The 24439-nt window shown below is 39.6% G+C and overlaps 2 protein-coding genes and 1 long non-coding RNA gene across 6 annotated transcripts in view; 2 read left to right on the top strand and 1 right to left on the bottom strand.

The window, feature by feature from the left end:
• nek2 (NIMA-related kinase 2) overlaps positions 1-24439 on the top strand; it is a 527130-nt gene that overhangs the window by 442690 nt on the left and 60001 nt on the right. The window lies entirely within an intron of this gene.
• LOC109920512 (corepressor interacting with RBPJ 1-like) overlaps positions 1-24439 on the bottom strand; it is a 38894-nt gene that overhangs the window by 3969 nt on the left and 10486 nt on the right. The window contains exons 1-5 of one of the 3 annotated variants that reach the window (XM_048600604.1): positions 18331-18551; positions 16636-16760; positions 5652-5771; positions 2520-2575; positions 2268-2342 (exon numbers count right to left, since the gene is read on the bottom strand). In XM_048600604.1, the coding sequence (XP_048456561.1) occupies positions 2268-2342; positions 2520-2575; positions 5652-5771; positions 16636-16760; positions 18331-18551 (597 nt within the window). The other 2 variants (XM_048600605.1, XM_048600607.1) reach the window with 2 other exon arrangements.
• LOC125483941 lies at positions 17465-18788 on the top strand. Its single transcript, XR_007262808.1, has 2 exons — positions 17465-17781; positions 18356-18788. It is a non-coding gene; the product is annotated as an uncharacterized LOC125483941 (long non-coding RNA).

Genomic DNA, 24439 nt, shown 5'->3' with positions numbered 1-24439 from the left:
CTGCTGTTAGGCACAAACAGTGCTGTAATAACTCTGACCTTCACCAAGAAACTGTTCGCATCTCCTTTTTGCTACTGGTTTTCCCAAAGTTGAGGAAATCAAACCAAACACTGTAAAACTGCAATACTGTTTAATTAAGATGCTGTCTGCCTCTTTGAAATACTTACATTGCCAACCCCTCTTATGGCAGCAGGTAGGCTGCCCATTCCTTGTCTCTCCCACCACTATTAAACCCCCACCCTTAAACCTGACGGTAGGTAGATTGGGTTAGAATTCAGATTTTCAAAAATTTTAACGTGATCCAGTCCCAACACATATTTTTGGGTGTTAAAATTCAGCCAAAAGAAACCATCAGTTAGTTACCTGTATTACTGTTAATTATGAGGAGAGTCTGAGGATTGCCATTATTACTATTAGTTATTGCCACAATTTCAGTGAATTACTCTTGGAAAGATTTACTGGTGGAATCAAACTTTCTCGATCTCTGGTTTTGCTCTCTTACAATCCCTCCACGCTTCTTGGTCCTCAATTCCTTTTCTTCGCCTCTTTGAGGTTGGCTTCATGGTTCTCCTGAATAATTGCTGGAGTGAAACCACAAGCAAAGATACTCAACTAATAAGGAACTAATTGTTATGATCACTTCGAGATTTGTAAATGTCACATGATCAAAGTCCATGTATTTAACATTCGATATGAAGAAGGCTAAAGTTTTTTGCCTTGTTTTCATGGAGGACCATGCATATAATGTATGATGTCAGCAAGTTAGGCAGCAAGATCAAAAACTGTATTAATATTCATCTATGTGATATTTAAAATGAGTAATATATCTTCTGAAAACGTATATCTTCTGAAAATTCGTGTAGGACCCAAGCTCACACTTAACACACATAAAGAAAACACAAGTCTCCTCTTTGCTAATTTCTAAGAATCCAGAAAATGAAGCCAGCCTCAGTTCAAGTTCCCAGAATGATCACACCAAAACGTTTCTTTCAAGTTTGGCACAACTAACAGCAATTCCACTTGGATGATTCAATAAATATAGACATTGAAGATCTGGCTGGGATCAGGATAAAGAAGTGTGATCAACAAATGATGCACAACAGACCAATGTTTCACTGAGACCCTTGCACAATCAGCACCTCATTAGGAAAATCTATTTAGCATTTTAATGCTAGTTATTACTATTGGTTGCAATAGTTATTTTAAACAGAAATTCCAAAAATATATAACACGGTCAACATTAATTGTAAAATATTGCAGAAAAAGATGCAATTGCTTCTATAACGTGAACTTCAGTGCTTCAAGATCTCAGAATGAGAGCCCGTGAAGAAGAAATCTCAGGTGTTGAAAGCGTATATGACAAGAGTTAGTTTGATATTATTTCTAAATTCCATAAGCAAGACAAAAAAAAGCCTCTCTGCTCCTATGATGCTGCTTGGCCTGCTGTGTTCATCCAGCCCTGCACCTTGTTGTCTCGGATTCTCCAGCATCTGCAGTTCCTACTATCTCTGCACCAGTTTCTTTGTCAGATTTATAATTATAATGTAGCTTTATAGTTTTCATCTCTCACTGGTCCCACTGCAACCACTGGCCATCCCCACAACAGAACGTTGTGATTCTACCTCGATTCTGTTAACTACAACCATACCACAGTAGTGTGCAATTACAGTGTGGCAAGTTTTATTATAAACACAGTTTCTAATATAAATACTTAGAAATTTGAAATGTAAAACTAAGGACAGAACACTTGATTTTAAAATGAGGATAGCATGTCCCATTCCAATTAACCTCTAGCCTCTTCAGATTAAATTTTATTTTAACTCTGCAATGCCTCAGGAGACAAAAGTATTATTTCACTAAAAATAATGTTCATTCATTTACAGTTTGTACAGAAAGGGGGCCAGGGATATCAAATTTAATCCAGAAAGTACCAGCAAAAAGATCAGAGTAGCATTTAATGCAAATTGTATTTAAAATATTCAGTCACTGTAAATCAGTAGCACAGATGCTATGCCTAAAATAGCACAACATCCCTATGGCTACAAAGCAATGTGTTCTCTGACATATCACGGGTAATAGATTAGGAGAAACAGTAGGGTGAGGTTGTTGTCAAAATATACTTAGATAATTTTTAAGGTCAGATACGATGTGGTTAGCTTGTGACTGTTAATTAAGATTATGAGTATTCCCTTATCAAATAAAAATAAAAGTGAACCGATTTTCTGATTTAATTTTGTTTTTAACTCAGCAACCGCAGGTTAAATTACCTTAGAAATCTGAACAGGTCCAGAACACACATTCTTTTTCTTCTTGTGCTTCTTTATTTTCTCCTTTTTTCCTCCCTAAAAGGAAGCAAATTGTTTTAACACTAGGAGAAATTCTTTCCCTGGATTGAATAGAAAATGGGCATCAGTTCTATTTCAAAATAACTTTGCACATACAGTATTTTTATAATAAATGTATTAACACGAGAAGAAACTTCAAAATAAATATCCCAAGTACGCAGGAGAAGTTCTCACCTTTTTGTGTTGTTTTTCTTTCTTCCTTTTCTTTATTTTTGATTGTTTCTGGGAGTCTGCCAAAACAATTACAAAATCAGCCTTTAATATGAAACTCCCAATAGGATTCCCTAAATATTTTAACATGCCATACTCAAAGAAAATGTAATCATAAAAGATTAGTTAACAAATTATTGCTAAAGAATGCTCATTCATTTTCAATTGATTTTCCATATTGCTTTATTTTTCACCTATATAGTAGCCATGAGAAATATTGATCCACAACACAACCGCGATTCTTCTCAAGAGTACATTACTGGTATAAAAATTGATACACATTTATAAAATTCTGCACGGAAGATACTCACAAAAGCACTATCAAACATTTATGCTTACATGCTGTCTGGACCACAGTGGAAAGCAAATAGCCTGCTATAAACGCAGAATAATGATGTGGTGTTTTGTAAAAATTATATTGGAAATTCATAGTTTCATTTGGCTGGATTCTCTCTTAAGATATTGACTAAGTGATTAGAGTCCAGGATTTGCATTTTCTATGAATGAAGCAGGTTTGAGGAGTTCTCCTTTTCCACATTATTTTACAATGGAGATAATCTGCTACAGCGGTTTTCAAAGCTTTTCTTCAGGCGAGATTCAACATTTCAAAGTTTTTGTAACAATTTCCAAAGTAATTTCAGTTACTTGCTTTCCTCTATCCATGGAGTGCACAAGAATTCTTTGCTCCTTCAATTTTGCTCAACATTCCCTCATTTTTCTCTCTTGTACTTTATGCTTCTTTACTTCCATCTCTCTTTTTCAGTTCCATTTTACTCTCCAGTTACACAGCTTCTGTTGGCTGTGGAACAATCATTCAAATAGTTTGCGTCATCTACTGTCTTATTGTGGAGCAACAGGCATGGTGCAAGGAGAGAGCAAGTGGAATGAGAGTGAGCCATGGAACTGTAGGATTGACAGGTTGAAGTGGGGCATGAATCATTGCAATTGTCACGAAAGTGCTAATGTAATTCAGGCAAGCTAATGGCAATAAATGTGAATTTGACCATTTTCCAGCCACACTGTGCACTCTACCGGGACAGTGTTCATGTCCTGTGGTTTCAGAACTACATTTTAAAAACTTATTAAAAGTTATTGCAAGATTCTAAACAGCTTTGATGTACAGAGGGATCTTGGGGCTCAAGTCCACAGCTCCCTCAAAGTGGCCACACAAGTGGACAGGATGGTAAAGAAGGTATGTGGCATGCTTGCCTTTATCGATCAGGGAACCGAGTACAAGAGTCAGGATGTCATGTTGCAGCATTATGAGACTTTGGTGAGACCACACTTAGAGCATTGCATTCAAATCTGGTCACTACATCACAGGAAGGATGTGGAGGCTTTGGAGAGGGTGCCGAAGAGGTTTACCAGGATGTTGCCTGGATTAGAGGGTGTGAGCCAAAGGGAGAAGCTAGAAAAATTTGAGTTGTTTTCTCTGGAGCTGCGGCGGCTGAGGAGAGGCTTGATAGAAGTGTGTAAATTTTTGAGATGGAGAGAAAGGGTTGACAGACAGAATATTTCTCCCAGAGTTGGAATGTCTAATACTAGGAGGCTTACTTTTAAGGTGAGGAGGCAAGTTCAAAGCTTTTTTACACAGAGTGGTAGGAGTCTGAAACGTGCTGCCAGGGGTGGTGGTCGAGGCAGATACAATAGGGGCATTTAAGGGACTTTTAGATAAACACATGAATATGCAAGGAATCGAGGGATAGAGACCAAGGGCAGGCAGAAGAGATTAGTTTAATTTGGCATCATGTTCAACACAACATCATGGGCTGAAGGGCCTGTTCCTGCGTTGTACTGTTCTCTATGTTATTCATGGGATGTGGACTTTGCTGGCTAGGTCATTACCTATTGCCCATTCCTAATTACTCTTGTGAAGGTAGTGGTGAATCACCTTTTTGAACTGCTACAGTCGCTGTGATATAGGTACAGCTGCAATGCTGTTTGGAAGGGATTTCCAGGATTGCGACCTAGTGGCAGTGATGTAACAGTAACATACTTCCAGGTCAGGACAGGGTGTGGCTTGGAGGGGAACTTGCAGGTGGTTGTATTCCAATGTAACTGTTGCTCTTAACTACTGATCAATTGACAATACCCGAACTGCCATCCCGTGACAGTAATCAACCACTCCCAACAATTCTGGATTATTATACATCACACAGGAAAAGGATTCCTACATTGTTACAAAGTAGAAAGAAATATAAACTTTAGCCCAAGATGAATTAGCATTCCACATGTACTATCAAAATTCAGTTCTCTAATTTTAATATTAGTGTAAGGAGCCCACATGATTAAACAAACAAACTGCTTCAGAAATATTGTGAAATTGCAATATATGTAGAAGAATGCAGCCCTCAACCTGAAGTTCTAAGTGCAAACAAGGGACAGCTGTAATATTCACTATCTCGCTTCCCATGTGTATAGAATGAGCCAAAGGGGTAAAAGTTAATGATGATATTCGACAGCTGCATGACCTTGAATGAATCCTGTCAACATTCCTGTACGTGCCGAAGCCGGCACAATCAATGTGTTTTTCTGTAGTAGTTTGTTTCTGTGCCTAGCTGTTTGTTACACTGTATACGAGACAGAGTTTCGATCCAAGTCGCTGGACTTCACCTCGGACCGGGATCGTGAACGGTTCCAGGAACAACCTCAGCCTCCAGACCAGCTGTTGACTGAGGGGTCCCCAATGGGCAGAAGGGCGTGAGGCTTATTGTTTTTCCTTCTCTTTTTCATTCTTTTTATTTACTTAATAAATGTTCCTTTCTTTTTATCGTCTTTTATTATTACTCAATAAATGTTCATATTTAAGCAAATTGCTGTTGTTGAGCCTTTTCTTAACTACATTTAACCAAATCCGAAAAGAACTGCTTGGATACACTCTGTGATCCAAGGCACCATGAAAAGTGCAGAAGAATGTTGTATAGCAATGAAAGCCTTTTAACTTAACTTGTGTTAAAAATGGTACTCCAGCTCCCCACTTTTCAAAGGTAAAACAGAGTTTGTAAATCAACAGATAAGTAACATGATATATTTCACACGCTTCACTCTTGAAATTCAAAGTGAGTTTCAACTACTCACAGTGCCTTATACATTTACCTCTACTACTTGACCTGCTTCTGCTACTTGAAGATGATGACAAACTTGAAGAGGATGAACTTGATGATGATGTGGAGGAGGACCTGCTTCTGCTTCGTTTTCTTTCTCTTTTTGTTTTTCCTACATAAAAGAATATTTGCATATTTGGAACAGTGCAAAGTTAACCAAAATTTCTCATACATATCATTATACAGCTTCAATAAGTGCACCGAAACTGAACTGTTAAACTTCTCTTCCAGTGTAATTCCAGGTTTTATATTAGAGCTTCCACAATTCCAAAGAGGATAATGACACCAACTGCAAAGCTAGCTCTTAGTTCAACACCTGACTATTTAAGGCCAGCTAGCTCAGGATGTGCCAGTGTCTTTGGCTAAATATCACACCATACAGATTACATTTGTCCAATTAGCTGTTGGAGGTCCAAAGTAAATTTTTCTATTGCTGTTATTTCGGAAACATCACTTGCATTTATATAGCACCTTTAAGGTTGTAAAAGCTGCTAAAGCATCGGAAAACTATCAGCTGTATGAGCCACCTGAAGATGTTTTACAATAGGTGCTCAAAAATCTGGGAAAAAAAACAATACTTCTTAAAGAATGCCTTAAAAAGATGACATTGAAATGAAGAAAGTTCCAGAGCTTTAGGCTGGTATGGTTGAATGCACAACTGCTAATAGTGGAATGCTTAAAAAAAAATCAGAAATGCACAAGAGGCCAGAATTGAAGAATAAAGATCTCAGTGAGTTATAGAGCTGGAGAAGAAGATTAGGGAAAGGCCATGGAGGGATTGAAAACATGGCTAAGAGTTTTAAAACAAAGTTGTTGTTTGACCAGAGCCCAGTGTAGGTCAGTAAGCACAGGGCTGATGGATAAACAAAACTTGGTGCGAGTTAAGATAGGGGTAGAGAAGCTTTGGATATAGTCAAGTTTACAATGGGTGCAAGCTGAATGATCGGCCAAGAAAGCTTGAATATAGTCAAGACTACCCTCAGAATGTAAAACTTTACAGATTTATGCAATGTATTGTGGTAGGAATAACAGAACCGTATGCAGTTTATCTCTAAAAAGAAATGTTTTAACAATATTTCTGCTTTACTTTTTCTGTGAATTTTACACTGTATCATTTTATTCTGACATCTATCTTCAGCCAAGTGTTAGTCTCCAATAATGTAAAAGGCTAACAAAATATTGGCCTTTTCCTCAAGAAGGCTGAAATAAAAAGAGGCAGAAGTTTTGTTACAACTGTGAACATCTGGTTAGTTCTGACCACCAAACCTTAATGAATAAACTTTTCTTGGAGTGGGTACAGGACATATATTGTAGAATGATAAAGGGTTAAATTATGAGGGCTATTGCACAGACTAAGTTCGAATTTCCTTGACCACAGAGGTTTAAGGAGTGTCTTAAATGAAGTATTTAAGATGATTAAAGGATTGGTAGGGCAGATAAAGAAACTCTGTTTTAGTCAGAACAGAAGTGGGAGGAAATAACTTAAAATCAGAGTCAAGTTATTTGGGGCTGACTTCAGAAAGCGCACCTTCACACACTGGTTAGTGGAAATCTGGAATTTTCACCCTCAAAAAGCTAATGAAGTGAGGTCAACTGAAAGGTTCAGCACTGAGGTTGATGGAATCTTGTCAGATAAAGGTTATAACAGTTACAGAACAAACAATGATACAACACAAACAGAAGTTGCTGGAAAAGCTCAGCAGGTCTGGCAGCATCTGTGAAGAAAAAATCAGAGTTAATGTTTCGGGTCCGGTGTCCCTTCCTCAGAACAACGATTCAAATTCTCCATAATCTAAATGAATGACAAAACAGGATCCAGGAGTAAAATGGCCTGTTCCTATTCCTATATTCCTAATGCACCATACCGCGATCTTGGATACTTGGCCTTGGTAAACCCCTGCTGTTGGGTTCATTCTCAATGATTCTTCATTGCACTGTTATTTGGTCAGTCCTTCAGCAGGTAAAACCTGATCCTGAATGGACCTAGACCATGTGATAAGTCAACTTTCTATCCATCCCCGAATCGGCTGCTGTTTTGACTTGATTTGTAATGAAACTGTTCCCGACCTACTTTATAATACAAACATATGAATGAAGAGCAGGAGTAGGTCATGGCTGGTCTGATTAGTCCCTGGTTGCGCTGATAACTTTTAACTGCCTAGTTTATCAAGAATTTATCTACCTCTACCTCAAAAATAGTCAAGGACTTTACTTCCACCACCTCGTAAGAGAAAGAGTTTCAAAGATGCACGACCCTTTGGAGAGAAAAAAATTCTCATCGCCTCTTTCTTAAATGGTTGACCCCGTATTTTCATGACGACACCAGTTCTACATTCTACCATAACAGAAAACATATTTTCCACATCAACCCTGTCAATACCCATCAGGAACATCACTCATTGCTTCCTGCCAACAGGAAAATGACCCATTTATTATTACTTTCTGTTTCTGCTTACCAAGCAAATCTTCTAACGATGCCAATATGTTACCCCCTACATGATGAGTTTTTTTTTCTCCCCACAATAACCTTACTGAATGATTCTGAAAATCTAAATACAGTACATCCACTGATTCCTTTATCCACACCATATTACTTCCTCAAAAGAACTTTAATAAATTGATTAAACATGATTTCCTTTTCACAAAATCGTGTGATACTGCATGATTGTCCTGCTAAAATACCTTGAATAATAAGTTCTAAATCTTCCCTGTGACAGATGTTAAACTAACTGGCCTGCAATTTCCTGCTTTATGTTTCCATCGCTTTCTGAATAAAAGAGTCACACACACAATCTTCCAATTGTATAGAACCTTTCCCGAATCTTGGGAGTTTGGAAAATTAAAACCAACAAGCCAACTGTCTCACTAGCAATTTATTTTAAGACCCTGGAATGAAGTCCATCAGAACCTGGGCAATTATCAGTCGAGAGCTCAATCAATTTGTTCAGTACCACCTTCCCAATGACTGTAATTTTCTTGAGATCCCCTTTCATTTCCTGTTTTACAGTTATTTCTGGGATGTTACTGTATCTTCTATAATTGAAGACTGATACAAAATACCTGTTCATCAGCCATCTCCTTATTTTCCATCATTATTTCCCCAAAATCACATCCTATAGGACCAATGCTCACTTGGTTAACTTTTTTAAAAAATAGCTATAAAAATTTTAACTATCTATTTTAACATTTCTAGCTAATTTTCAGTCTACTCGTTTTCCCATTTCTTATTCAACTTTTAGTAATTCTGTGCTGTATTTTTATGATCTGTCAAATTTTCTGACCCACCGGCCATCTTTGTAAAATCATATGCTTTTATTGTAAGTTTAAAATGATCTTTAATTTTTATAGCTAATTATAGATCTCCTTGGAATTTTTCATCCTGTTGAAACGTATTTTGTGTTTTCTGAAATATTTCCTTAAAATGTCTGCCACTGCGTTTCTATCGATATAGTTCTTAACCTAATTTGCCAGTTCACTTTTGCTAGCTCAGCTTTCATGCCCTCATAATTGCCCTCATTCAACTTTAAAATACAAGTCTTGAACTCATTCTTCTCTCCATCAAAGTGAATGTAAAATTTAGTCATATAATGATCACTGCTATTTAGGGGTGTCTTTACAATGAGGTTATTAATCAATCCTATCTCGTTGCACAATACTAGGCATGTATAAGCTTCCATGCTGTCTTTGCCACAACTCCTAGGTTTGCTGATGCTGCTGCTCTTCCAAGTTTTGTCTCCCAACTGTATTTTTGTTTACTAGCAGGTAAGTAAATTTATTTAAGTTTACTGATTACTGTCTGTTTTGCAATCAGTGATGAAATGATGGTGCTTGCGGCTGCCCACAAAGATTTAACAACCTCTGTGGCATAGATTTCCCATTTTGAATCTTCTGCTAAGTCATGGGAGTTTCTAGTAATAAGCAACTAATCACATTTAATTACATCTTACCAAGTGTGAATTAGGTCACTGGACATACACAGGAGATTTAAGGTAGAAGCTGAAATGTCAAACAAACATTTATTATTTTTAAAAATATGAACATGTTATTTTAAGAGGGGGAGATCTGACATTCCACAAATATAAAATCAGCTTTTCAAGACCAGAGTGGTTTTTCAACAGCAATTTGTTCATTCAACAAGAAGCAACCTTTGTGAGGCTTTTTACAGAAAAACCCATACTGTAAAAGGGCAAGCTCTTGTCAGTTCAATGATTATCAAACTGCGTACAAGTCTGGGGAATGGTGGGGTAAGAATCCAATGCAGAAATGTAAAAACACTGACAGCAACTTCTGACTTTCCATTTATAAGTATACATATGCAAATATCAGATGTTGCTGTCAGTTTCAGAGGAGTGATAACAGCAAATGTCGCTTTGCCATCATTACTCCTGCACAATCTTCCTTTCAATATGCATAAAGTCACAGAAAAAGTGGATCATTCCTTCAGAGATTTCACACAGGCACAGAAACATGAACAGCCTTTTTATTACTGTAAAATTACAGTATTCAAAAATTATTTTTACTTTGCTTATTGTGATTCATGTGTCAGTTCTCTTCACAGGTTCATTATGTTGTGAGGCCTCATAATGCTGAAGAGCTGGTCTCCCACACTTGTCCCATTATCTGACTTCATGCCAATATTGATGTTTACACCCATTCTCAACAACACCAGTCTTGCTTCATGGTATTTTGCCAGGTTCACTCTGATCATCCTACACCTACCTGATGTTCATCCATATTGTGTCTCAAGCAGCAATTTCCATCTCTGTCCATTTAAATGCCACACTTAGTAGACTACTCTCACAACCCTAGAATGTAAAAATTTAGCAAATTGATTTTTAACATCCTTAAAGTGCTGTATTCTGCCACCATGAAGCGTAACCTGCAGCTCTCACTAACTCTTTCCCAGCACCCATGAGAGAAAAACAGCATAGGAAGAAACAAGAAAGAAGTGACATTCATAGATGAGAAAAAAAGAAGCACACAGAAGCAGATGAGAAAACAGGCAGAAAACAAACAGAAACTTACATAGATCAGATAGAAAACAAATATTTGCATTCATGTTGCGCCACTCACACTTGGAGAACATTCCAAAGTACTTTACAACAGCTTGAGTACTTCTGAATTGCAGTTACTGCTGTATTGTAGGAAACATAACAGCTCCTTAGTATGCACAACCCTCATTATCAGCCTAGATGTGTTGAAATCCCTGGAGTGGGATGCAAACCCATTCAACCTTTCAGAGTTGAAGGGAAGAGTGCCAGTATTGAGTCACAACTGATACATATGCAAGACAGGCAGACACTATCCTCCAAAATGAAACAATACAGGCGATCTACTTGTAAAACCATTTAATTTGCACTTTATGTTTCTCAAACAATTAATTCTTGTAATGTGTTATAAGCAGATGAGCTGGGGTAAATTGGCTCCCCTTGTTTTAACCCCCTTGCGTAGCCAAAACAAAGATGTTTAATTCTTTTTAGCATACAGCTATATATCACATTTCCATTAAAACACAATTTGCCAGCTCAAAATTAAAGAGTTAATTACATAGTCGTGGTGCCAGAACCGAATAGAGTTCTCTTATTGAGGGCTAATCATGTTTTGTACAGACCCACCAAACTTTCTTGCTTTTGCACACTTCTTTTTAAATTCAGTCATGGGATGTAATGTTCTTTAGCTAGACAAATATTTATTATCTATCCCCTGTTGCCTTTGAGAAGGTTCTGGCAAACTGCCTTTGTGAACTGTTGCAATCCCTTAGGTGCAGGTTAGGAAGGAGATTCCAGGATTTTGACTCAGTAGTGAAGGAACGGCAAAATACTTCCAAATCAGAATGGTGTGCAGTTTGGAGGGGAACTTGCAGGTGGTGATATTCCAATGTATTTACCGCCCTTGTTCTTCTAAATGGGATTGCAGGTTTGGAAGATGCTGATTAAAGAGCCTTGGTGAATATCCGCAGTGCATCCAGTACATGGCACATACTGTTGCCACTGTATGCCTTTGTAGAAAGAATGCATGTGTGCCAATCAAATGGTCTGCTTTGTTCTGGATGGTACCAAATTTCTTGAGTGTGGTTGAGCAGCACTCATCCAGGTAAGTACAGGGTATTCCATCACACCCCTGACTTATGCCTTGTAGATGGTGGACAGTCAGTGCTGGATTCCTAGCCTCTGGTCTGCCCTTGTAGCCATTATATATTTATATGATTACTCCATTTAGTTTCTTATCAATGGTAACCTCCGGACTATTAATAGTGGGGAATTCAGTGACTGTAATGTCATTAAATATTAAAGGATGGTGATTATCTTCTCTCATGTTGGAAATGGTCATTGCCTAGCACTGTGTGGTGTGAATGTTAATTCCAACTTTTTAGCCCAGCTTGAATATTGTCCAGATTTTGCTGTGGTTGGACACAGACTGCTTCAATATTCGCAAGTGGTGCTGAACATAGTGGAATCATCAACGAACATCCCAACTTCTGACCTTGTGATGGAGGGATGAAGCAGCTCAAGGTGGTTGGGTCTAGAACACCAACCTGAGAGACTCCTGGAGAAATGCCCTGCAGCTGAGATGATTGACCTCCAACAATCACAATTGTCAATTGCACTAGGTACAACACTAATCAGCAGACGGTTCTTCCCTTGATTCCTATTGACTCCACCTTTCCTAGGGTTCCTTGATTCCACATTCAGTAAAAATGGCCTTGATGTCAAGGGCAGTCACTCTTACCTCATCTCTGGAGTTCAGCTCTTTTGTTTATTTGTAAACCAAGGTTGTAATGAGGGCAGTAGCTGAGTGGCCCTGGCAGAATCCAACCTGAGCATCCATGAACAGTTTATTGCTAAGCATGTGCTGCTTGATAGCACTATTAATGACCTCTTTCATTACTTAATTGATGATCAAGGGTAGACTGATTGGATGCTAACTGGATGGGTTGCATTTGCCCTGCTTTTTATGTACAGAACATATCTGGGCAATTTTCCACATTGTCAGGTAGATGCCAGTGTCAGGTGTACTGGAACAGCTTGACTTGGGGTACTGCAAGTTCCGGAGCACAAGTCTTCAGTGCTATTCCCAGAATATTGTCAGGGCCCATAGCCTTTGCAATATCCAGTGCCTCAGCACTTTCTTGATATCAGATGGAGTGAATTCAAATGTCTGAAGACTGGCATCTGAGATGCTGGAGACCTCTGAAAGAGGGTGAAATGCATCATCTATTCTGCAATTCTGGCTGATGATGGTTACAAATGCTTCAGCCTTATCTCTTGCACTGATGTGCTGGGCACTCCCATCACGGACGGTGGGAATACTTGTGAAGCCTTCTCCTCCATCAATTATTTAATTATCTACTATCATTCACAACTGAGGAGCTTAGATCTGATCCATTAATTGTGGGATCACTTAACTCTGACCAACTTGCTGCTTATGCTGTTTGGTATGTAAGCAGTCCTGGTGTAGCATTACCAGGTTGACACCTCAATTTTAGTTACTCCTAGTGCTGCACCTGGCATTCTCCCCCTGCACTGTTCATTGAAGCAGGATTGCTGTTAGCTTGATGGTAAAGGAAGAGAGGGAGTTATGCCAAACCATGAAGTTATAGATTCTGGTCGAATACATTTCTGCTGCTGTTTACAGCACACCGCGCCAGGTCTTGAGCTGCTGCATTTATTCAAAATCTATCCCATTTAATAAAATCATGAGGAGCATGGATTGGGTGAATAGCCCAAGGTCTTTTTGTGGGGCAGGGGCAAGAGTCCAAAACTAGAGGACATAGTTTAAACTGTTTAACGTGAAGGGGAGACCTGAGGGATAATTCTTTCATGCAAAGTGTGCTATGGGTATGGATTGATCTGCCAGAGGAAGTGGTGGAGGTAGGTATAATTATAACATTTAAAAGGCACTTGGATGGGTGTATGAATAGGAAGGCTTTAGAGGGGTATGGACCAAATGCTGGCAAATGGGACTAGGTCAGCTTCTGGTTGGCACAGAAGAGTTGGACCAAAGAGACTGTTTCTGTGCTGTATGACTTTATGGTGGTAATACCAGAACTCTGTCTATTTACAAAACCGAAGATAAAGTATGCCTTGCTAACTGCTTTCTGAACCGTTCCTGCCATCTTCAATAACTTATGGATATATACAAATGCGTACAATCTCTCTGCCCCTACACCCCTTTAAAATTGTAAACTTTATTTTATATTGCCTATCCTTATTCTTTGTATCAAAATGTATGACTTCACATTTCTCTGAATTAAATTTCATCTGCTGCATGCCTGCCCAGTACAAGTCTACGTCTTCTTGAAGTTTATCTTGATACTCCTCCACATTCATAGCATTTTGAAATGTTGCATTATTTGCAAATTTTGAAACAATGCCTGTTGCACCCAAGCCCAAGTCATTAATAAAGATCAAGAAAGCAATGATCCCAGCATCAACTCCAATCTTCTGCCAATCCAAAACAAAAAATCACTTGATCACTTGTGTCTGTTACATGTTGCTCAACTAACATCATATCCAGGTTTCTACTGTCCCTTTTATTCCACAAGATGAGATTCCTTTATGCAGCATTGGAACGTAGCCATAACTACACTTTCTGCTTACAGATCATTGACTCTTTTACTGTGGGACACTACCCTCTGGCGGGCAGAGTCCTTACTGGTTATGCATTCAGCCTATGGTGGAATGGTATGTTAAACACAGACGTGGCTTGGGTCTGGGGCCCTGTGGAAAGGACTGTTGCTATGCTAAAAGGTTTATCAAGAAGCAAACTTGGCCAAAGACAAGGCAAGGGTATCAGAGGGCTCTACTAGTGACTAAGGCAAAGTGGCAAGAAAGCAGTATAACTGGCAGGATATAGAGAGACTAGCAGCAGCCCCTGACTAGACGCTGATGATATCTCATATAATGCAGATGGTGCTGATAAGCCATCAGGGGGCATATTCCAGTGTTCACTGTGGCTAAAGTTCTCTTCCAGGAAAAAAAAACGGGGGCAACCCACATTTGTGTTTGAGATTGGAACGAGAAAAGATTGCAGGCTCAGGCCTGGACACTAAGACTGCGGTGAGGCCATAAGTGAATTCCAAATTTGTATCAGATCTGAAGCCTGCCAAGCTTCAGTAGGACTCCTAGGGGTAATGGTGGGTACAGGATCTCAGCAAATCTCCTGACTGTAACAGGTTAGTTGGAACAGGGATGCAAATGGAGGAACTCCAGGGGACAATAAGGAAAAGTAAAATTAGGTCATATTGTTTGTTAGGTCAGATTGAATCACAGAATTGTTACAGTGCAGGAGGAGGTCTTTCAGCACATTGTGCAGCATCATTTCCTCAAATTAGCATCACAAGCATCTCCTGCTTCTTCTCCATATACCTGCATACCAGTTCTATCCAAATAATCATCCAATGCCTTCTCGATTGTCTCAATTGAATTTGCTTCCACTACATTTCCAGGCAATGAATTCCACAACCTAACTACTCGCTGTGTGAAGACATTTTTTTCACAGTACCCTTGCTTCTTCTGTACATCACTATAAATCTATGCCCTGTCATCCTTGTTCCTTTTATGAGCGGGAACAGCTTCTCCCTATCTATTCCAGTTAGTCCATTCATGATTATGAAAATCTTTATCAAATCTCACCTCAGCTTTGTTCTCTCCTTGGAGAACAGTCCCAACTTCTTCAAACCATCTTCATAACTGAAGTTTCTCATTCCTGGAACCATTCTTCTAAAATCACATTTGCATTTTCTTCAATACATTCACATCTTTCCTATAAAGTGGCACCCAAAACTGTGCACAATACTCTAGCTGAGGTATAACAAGTGTCTTATACAAGTTTAACATCATCTTGCTCTTGTACTCTCTGCCACTATTAATAAAACCATGGATACTGCATGCTTTATTAACTGCTGCCTCATTTGTCCTGCCAGCTTCAATGATCTGTGCACACACACACCCAGATTCCTCTGCTCCTGCACTAATTTAGAATTCTACCTCCTATTTTATATTTTCTTTCAATGTCCTTCATACCAAAGTGTACCACCTCACACTTCTCTCATTGAACTTCATGTACCACCTCTCCATCAACTTGTCAACATCCTTTCGGAGTTCTACACTGTCTTCTTCACAGTTTACAATGCTTTCAAGTTTTGTGTCATCTGCAAACTTTAAAATTATCCCCTGCACACCAAGATCCAGATCGTTAATATGTATCATGAAAAGCAAAGGTCCCAATACAGACTCCGAGGGAACTTCACCACAAACCTTACTCCAGGGCAAAAATTATCCATCGAAGATTATTTTCTGTTTCCTATCACTCAGCCAATTTTGTATCCACATTGCTACTGTCCTTTCCATGATCCATTCCTTTCCTCACAAGTCTGTTGTGTGGTATTGTACAGAACAGAATGTCCCAGGATGAGACCTGATGGTTGGTATGACCTGAAATTCTGAAAGTATGTTACAGAGGAAACAGGAAGTTGAATGCTTTTAATATGTGTTACACAATTTGTATAGTTGAGACAGGGTCTCAGACTTGACCGGCCTGTTCACTTTTATATGTGCTTGAATAAAAATATTTGCAGACTTGAACCCCACAGACTTAACACCAACAAACGTAAATAGATTTCAGTTCTAAATTGATTTGTTTCATCTCTTACTCACAAGCCCCCATTTCGCAAAGGCATTTAGAATTAACTTGCAATTTGAATGATTAAGCAGGCAGGGCAACTGGAGATGTGACTAGTCTGAAGGCTGACCTAGGAGCGGTAGGTCTGCATAACAGACCAGGGAACAAATGAAAGTGAGAGGGGTTCCTGGGACTAAAACGGAGGCAACATTTTAAAGTCACAACTTCAGAATATTGGGGGCGTCACCGAGTTTGCCAGTGGTGGTTTGTGGCATAGTGCTGTTGTATTTGATTTAGTAATTTCAATGTTTAAGAGTAATGGCAGATAACAGAATTATTAAAACAATCAGTACCTCGGTCTCTTTTTTTCTGTTCTTCTGAAGATGTGCTGGGCTTCTTAATTTTCCTTCTGTCGCTGTCTATCCTTCTTTCCATGATAAACCAAAGATAATCACAAATTTTACTAACAAAAAAGGCCCTAGAACAGATCAAAATAATTCTAGTGAGAACATAAAGCACTAATACAATTACATTTCACATGTCCGATTAAGCAGCATACTGAGCTGATTTACACAGGACCCTCAATTGTTCATCTCAGTTGAGAATCTTTGAAGGACTTTTGCTAGTATTTTGAAAGCATTGTTATGATTACTTTCTCCGTTTTCACGACAAAGACTTGCTTTTATCGTAGCATGACTTTAATATGCACTGGGATAGTTTTGAAGTTTATACTGCGGTGTTGAGAATCTGAGCTGGAAGATGTTGTGATTCCTGAAAAGTGCCTCAGCATCACCACCCCAAGTGGACACCAATCCATTTGAGAGAATGGATATGCTCTGGAGTATAGGCCAGGGTCTGGAGGGTTGGCAGGATGTTGGATGTAGGCCGAAGTGGGTGGTGTGGTCTGGAGTGTGGGCAGAGGGTAGGGTGACAAGAGGGAGGGTTTGCCTGGAGTGTGGGCAGGGTTTAGGGAGATTTGTCTGGAGTGGGGGGTTTTTCTGGACGTAGCCGAAGGACGGGGATGGTACAGTCTGGAGTGCAAGCGGAGGGTGGATGGGGAGTATAAGAAGCAGGTGAGGAATGTAGGGAGGGGAGTGGAGAGTTGGCAGGAAGGTGTGGAGTGTGATGTTTGTCTGGAATGGTGGAGGGGGTAAATTCTGGACGTAGCTGCAGTCTAGAGTAGGTAGGTGAGAAGAGGGAGGGTTTGTCTGGAGTGCAGGCAGGGGGTAAGTGAGAAGAGATAGGGTTTGTCTGGAGTATAGGCAGGGGGTAGGTGAGAAGAGATAGGGTTTGTCTGGAGTATAGGCAGGGGGTAGGTGAGAAGAGATAGGGATTGTCTGGAGTATAGGCAGAGGGTGGGCTGTACAAGGGGTTATGGAGTGTAGGCAGGGCGGTATGAGGATATGTAGGGATTGTTTGGAGTGTAGACATGAGGGGGATTCTGAATGTGTCCGGGGAGGTGGTGCAGCCTGGAGCGTAGGGGGTTATGGAGATTGGAGGTGAGTGCAGTGTGGGGCGGTGCAGGTCGGCAGGGGAGAGGGGAACTGGGGGTCTGGGAATGTAGCCTGAGGGTAAGGGCCGGGGTAGTGTTTGTGGTCGGGGGCGGTGTGGGATAGAATGGTGCAGGCCGGCGGCCGGAAGCTGGAGTTTAGGCCCAGGCCCGAGAGCGGGGCCTTCGGCTCGGTTCCGCCGCCAGCGGAGAGCCGGGTAGGGCCCGCTGCTGTCAAACCGGAGCCGGGTGGGAGGGAGGGGGAGAGTGAGCCGTATCCCCATACACCCCACCCCGGGTAGTGTTTCCCTACCGGGAGCCGCGGCTCCTGTTGTCCGGGAGGAAGAATAATCCTCGGCGTCTTCCTCCGTGTAACCGCCCCGTTTACCCTCCGTCTCAGGAAATGACAGGACCGTGTCCCAGCGCCGCTCACACACCGAGCTGCTGGCACCACCTTCGGGAAGGTTTCACTTTCTGTGGGGGTTCGGGGATTGCGAACAGAAATGCAGGTCGGGTTTGTGTATTTATTGACATCGCTCTTCACAACCACAGTACGTGCCTAAAAAGGTGTTTTTTTTTTACAGTCGATGAGGTCCCTCTGAAGTCTTGCCACTGTTGTAAATACAGGAAACACAGCGGCTCAGATTGTACGCAGCGAGTTCCCACAAATAACAATGTGATGCCATCATCTGTTTCTTTTTGTGGAGTAAATATTGACTTCCCTATTGTTCTTTGAAATAATGCTGTGGGATGTTTTTTGCATCCACCTGAGAGGGACATCTGTCACGGTTTTATCCCCTCATCCAGGTTCTTTCGGTACCAGTGTCAGCTTTGAAGGAAGCCTTGAGCCCACAAGCTCGTCCCTGAGATAAAAGACAGCTACCAGCTGAGCGATTGCTGACAAATACACTGAAAGAACATGTATTTTAGACTGAACGTAATACTGCCAATTTAAAAGAGTTGATATAAGATCATTCAAAGATATGACAATAAATACGTGAAAGGAGTGGAAAAGCATAAGATGATTTCTGTGAAGTTTGTCGAGAACTTGTGGATGGTGTTGATTTAATGACTGGTTAGTAACTAGGAGTGGGCTTCAGCTTGATGCTGCACTGTGAAAATGCCAAAAGCAATGCTCTTAGCTATATCTCTATGTACATTTAGCAGGGGCAGAGTATTTATTATTCATTCATGGGATGTGGGCACCCCTGGCTGAGCCAGTGTTTATTGTTCTTATCTAGTTTTCCCTGAAAAAGTGCTGATGAGCTACCTTTTTGAAATGCTGCAGGTAGGTAGATCCAGAATGCCGTTAGGGAGAGAATTCCCAGGCCTTTACTAGTGACACTGAAGAAATGGTAATATGTTTCCAAGTCAGGAAGTTGAATGGCTTGTAGAAAAAATTGCTGGTGCTCGTGCTTCTAGATGGTAGTGGTCAGTGGTTTGGAAGATTTAATCAAAGGATTCTTGGTGATTTTATGCATTGCATTTCGTAAATGGCACACACTGCTGCTTCTGTGCATCAGTTGTGCCAATCAAGTAGGCTGCTTTGTTCTGGACGGTGTTAATCTTCTTCCGTGTTATTGGAGATGGAATCATCTAGCATGTGTGGAGCATTCCATCATTTTCCAACAGTGTGCTTGCAGATGGAGATTAGACGTTGGGGAGTCAGGAGGTAAGTTGCATGCTGCAGTCTTCCTGGCCTCTGACCTGCTTTTGTAGCCATGGTATTTATATGTTGAGTCCAGTTCAGTTTCAGGTCAGTGGTAACCCCCAGGATGTTGATAGAGTTACGATAATAAAAATGGCTTCGAAAGATGACAAGCTGAGTAGCAGAGCTACAACTAAACGACTTGTATTAAAAAAAAGTGCCTTTAAAGTAATAAGCTGTCCAAGGTGCTTCATTGGAGCACTATTAAACAAAATATGTTAATTAAACCACGTGATTAGGGCAGAAGACCAAAAGCTTGGATAGTTCAGCAGCAAAAGGCAATAGGTTTGAGCAATATGTTATTTGTGAGATTTGAATTTGGGTTTTATTATCAAGTTTCTATATTTCAGCTTGGTGGTGTCTTTTCCTGTTAGATGTTTCCATGAGCACATTGTCAAACACCTTTGGTAAAATGCCTCATTGCCAGAAGTTCCAAACATGCACCAAGATGTAGCTTGGCTGATGGTGTAAAGGGGTAACAGATCTTTCATTGACCCCTGCACACTCAGTGCCACTTCATGCAGTCCTCAAAGTAGGTGCAGTGGGGGGAAAAAGAAGATTGCACACCTCCTTCTCAACTGTGCCTTTCCAAACAGTTGTGCAAAAAATTTAGTGATATTTGTTCCTGAACAGCAACAAAAGGCAAGGTTCTGTGCTCAGTGGACTGTTTGCCAGCGATGCATACTGAGACAAATATCAAATGCTGTAGGTGAACCATCAATTTACCTAAAGACATTCTTTAGTCTTCCCAAAACTTGTTGGTCTTCTAGTGCAAAGAGATGAGTGTAACAGAATGGCACATTCCAAGGGGCTGGACTATAAGCTGAGGAATAAATTAAAGCTGTGGACAGCCACTACAGAAGGTTTAATATGGAAAGGTTAGAAAATCTTAGGCTCATTCAGCATAATACAAATATGTTAATTTTCAGAGATAGTAGGAACTGCAGATGCTGGAGAATCCGTGACAACAAGGTGCAGGGCTGGATGAACACAGCAGGCCAAGCAGCATCATAGGAGCAGAAAGGCTGACGTTTCGGGCCTAGACCCTTCATCACATCCACATAAATTGTCCTGTTCAACTGAATGTAATGATGTAAACAAAAACATAAATGCTGGAGAAACAAGCAGATCTGGCAATACCTGTGGAAAGAAAGTAGATTTAACATTTTGAGTCCAGTGAACCTCCTTCAGGACAGGTAAATGATGCAAAGATTGGTTGGTTTTGTTTCTGAGCAGTTTGTGTGAGAGAAGACGTTGCTCAATTCAAGTACAAATATGCTTTGAAGTATTGAGAAAACTAGTTGTTGGATGTTTTTAAATACACCAGGCAACTATTTCAACAATTTATCAGTCTGAAATGTTGACTGTGTTTCTCCATGGGCCTAAGTATTTGCAGCATTTCTTGTTTATACTGTAAATAATTGCTTAGTTCAGATACTGTTTTTTGGGATTATATGTTAATCTTGCCATTTTCAAATAAATAATTTATTTTGCAGTCTTTAAAAAGCTGTCTGACTGGAATCTTAGAAGACTTAAAAAATCTTGTGGGTGAAATTTCTTTGAATCTGTACTCAAAATAAATTAGCTATAATATTAACTGAACTATTTATTATTTTCATACTGTGTGAATTGTTGGCAAAGGTTGAAAACTGTCATCAATTTATACAATGTTTCTGCTGTAACTTGCTAGGGATGGACAATAAATATTGTCTTTGCCAGTTCAATGAGACTGCCAGTGTTGGGAATATAGAGTTAAAGTATTGGCACAGCATTTGGGTTTAGTAGAAACACAAGAGGGACTAGGTACTGAAACGTCAGAATCAGGTGATATTTGGATATGATTGAACATGAAAAAATATTGAAAAAGTTGGAGAGGAAATTTCAAAGAAAAGGACAAAAAGCAGAAAAAGATAAAGAAAGGGAGATGAAATTTAAAAAGAAAACAGAAAATGGAAATTAGAAAGTGAGAATTACAATTGCAAAGGGAAAGAGAAGGCAGGCAGGAAAAAGAAAGAAAGAAAGAAAGAGAGAAACATGAGTTATCAGCTTTCAATAACATTAAAAGAAACATGAGATGCTGATGCAAGGTCTGATAAGGTGAATCTGAGTCATAATCTAAAGTCTGGTAAAAGAATATTTACCTTTGTATAGGCCTTGCCAAAATTTGAGAAAAGGGATGTAGAGTCATTCATTATGTCCTTTGTGAAAATAGCTGACAGTTGAATTTGCCAAAAGGACCCTAGACACTGCACAAACAGAGCAAGTTGAAGAGTAAAGCACTGTTCAAGGAGGTTTTTAGGGATTATTGCACTATTTAATAAAAAAAGCTACAAAGGCTGCGTATGAATGAGTGCCTGAGGCATATAGGCAAAGGTGTTGAAATTTAAGGAAACAGCCTGGACATGAGCTATACTGAATTTAAAAGAGTTAAGTAATTTTGACAGGGGGATACAGACATTAAGATTTTTTTTTCTAATCAACCTGTTCAGAGACGTTATTACACCCATCCAGAACAGGTGAGACTTGTACCTGGGCAGGATCTCTACTCCTGCACCACAATAGGGTGTATGAAGTTCTTAAACAGATTATTCTCTTCAATGAATTTAAAAACTCACTACCTTCCATAATAAGACACATGTTGAGGACTAAAAGGTTCCAATTAGAGTAATAGAGTCATTCAACATGGAAACAGACCCTTTAGTCCAACAAGTCCATGCCGAACATAATCCCAAACTAAACTAGTCCCACCTGCCTGCTGTTGGCCCATATTCCTCCAAACTTTCCTGTTCATGTACTTATGCAAATGTCTTTTAAACATTGTAATTTTACCCACATCCACCACTTCCTCAGGAAGTTCATTCCACACATGAACCAACCTCTGTATAAGAAATTTGCCCCTCAAGACTTTTTTTTAAAATCTCTCTCCTCTCACCTTAAAAATGTGCTCCATAGTAGTGACATCTCCCATTCGAGGGAAAAGATAACTACCATTAAGTCTATCTATACCCCTCATTATTCCAATTGCTAGACAAGCAGCAGTAATGGCTGATGATTATGAGCTAATCTATATGATTAAACCATTTTTCTGTCACCTCGTAAATTTGAAAGGGATAGAAAGTGGTGAGGAGGAGGGGGGGGCCCCCTCTTGTAGCACAGTGGTAGTGTCCCTACCCCTTGACCGGGAGGCCTGTGTTCCAGGTCCTACTTGCTTCAGAGGTATGTAATAACATCCCTGTGCAGGTTGATCAGAAAAATAAGTTAAGCTTTTCAATTTTTGAAAAAGTGGTCAGCTGAAAGAAGTAGCCATAGTAAAAAATGGAAAGCTGGGAATGCCTCAAGATCTCCACCACAGATCAGAAAGGGCAGAACGAAGGGTGAAGGTGAAAGCCAAAGTGTTTCTATTATAACAAAGTAGGTCACGTTTGTTCACAATGAAGTAATCGTGGGACTTATTGGAGTCTGAAAAAGGATCTTGCAAGGAAAAAGCCACAGATCAAATTGTAGCTGTAACCACAAGTGACTGAAGGGAACCATTCAATCACTGAAATGGCCAATTGTTACTCTTTGGTATTGGTACCCAGAATGACAGCCTTTCACCAAGCTTCTTCAAAAATAAACTCATAATACTCTATTATTTCACAAAACATAATCTTAAAGATATGACAAAACTGATTAATATTAAAGATCAAATCTAGATTGTGAACTATATTCCCTTTTAATCACATACACAAACATACATCAGCAGATCTTTGTGCTATAACTTTTTTTTAAAAGAGCAAAAGTGGGGGGGAATACGCTTGTGATCAATAGTCTGCAAACAAAAAATATTGATGAATTCTCACAGCCCACTGGGCTTCTTGTTGAATTTTATTATATTGTTGAATTTAATTGCTGATGGCCATACACTAATGCAAGATCTTTTAAACAAAGCTTCAGTTCAATTGGAAATCAAGGTGAATTCAAGTCTTTGCATGGTTGTCAGTTTAGCTTTTCAGAGTTTGCAAAGTAGTCAAAATACTGAGGTGTTGATTTTATCAGAATCCCAAACTTCAACCAGGAGGAAGAGAGGTCTTGCAGCCTCACTGTTAATTGCTATTGCTTTTTTCTCCTGTGTTTCCTTTCAATTTAAAACAGAAGTCAAATACAGAGTTGCTAGGTGACCAACACCAGAGACCCCATCGTTGCTTCCAAACACAGGATCCAGTAATTAAGAGCACGCAATCCTTTTATTCCAGAAAGTGTCCAAATGTACAATATCATCTTCAGTTTTCCATACACAACACATTTCCAATTATGAGCGACAAATTTACTAGGAGGTTGGAGATTTTTGTGAACTTTTGTTTTAATATGGGGGACCTGAGAATTTGTTTCTTCAATAAGAATAAGAAATAAATATTTATTGCAGTAAAGTCTCTATTACTTAGATTGCAAGGAAATACCTGAGAAATGCTGAGAAAGCTGAACCACGTGAACTCATAGCAGACAGCAAGGAAAGTGGAGAATTATGGTAACAGTGTGTTACGATGTGAAGACGGACAGACAGCCAAACTAAGTTCGCCCTGTGTTCACACCACAGTAAAACGAAACCATCGAAGACCCCAAAAAATTACTCCCATGGTTCCTAACCAGACTTGAATAACTAATTCCAGATTTTACAAATAATTAATTCTTGACAGCGGTTTTGTATCTCAAACAAAAGACAACTGTTTACTAAATACACAATAACTTCAGAGGGAAAAAAAAACAAGGTAAGCTGATTAATGTGTATGCTTTAAACCTGAAGCATTTATTTTCAGCCCCTATTCACACAAAAGGCAGAGACAAACAAACACAGTTAAGGGATAAACAAAATAAAAGCCTGGCCAGTTTACGTAAATGGCTTTCACAATGCACTGTTTCACAGGCATAAATGCAGATTCTTTGGTTGCTTTTCTGGAACAGCCAATTAGGGTTATCTGCT

This window comes from Rhincodon typus, chromosome 9, assembly GCF_021869965.1.
Source record: "Rhincodon typus isolate 14 chromosome 9, sRhiTyp1.1, whole genome shotgun sequence".
In the NCBI taxonomy this organism is placed as follows: Eukaryota; Metazoa; Chordata; class Chondrichthyes; order Orectolobiformes; family Rhincodontidae; genus Rhincodon; species Rhincodon typus.
The sequence above is the reverse complement of the archived record's forward strand: the minus strand, read 5'-3'. Positions and strand labels throughout refer to the sequence as shown.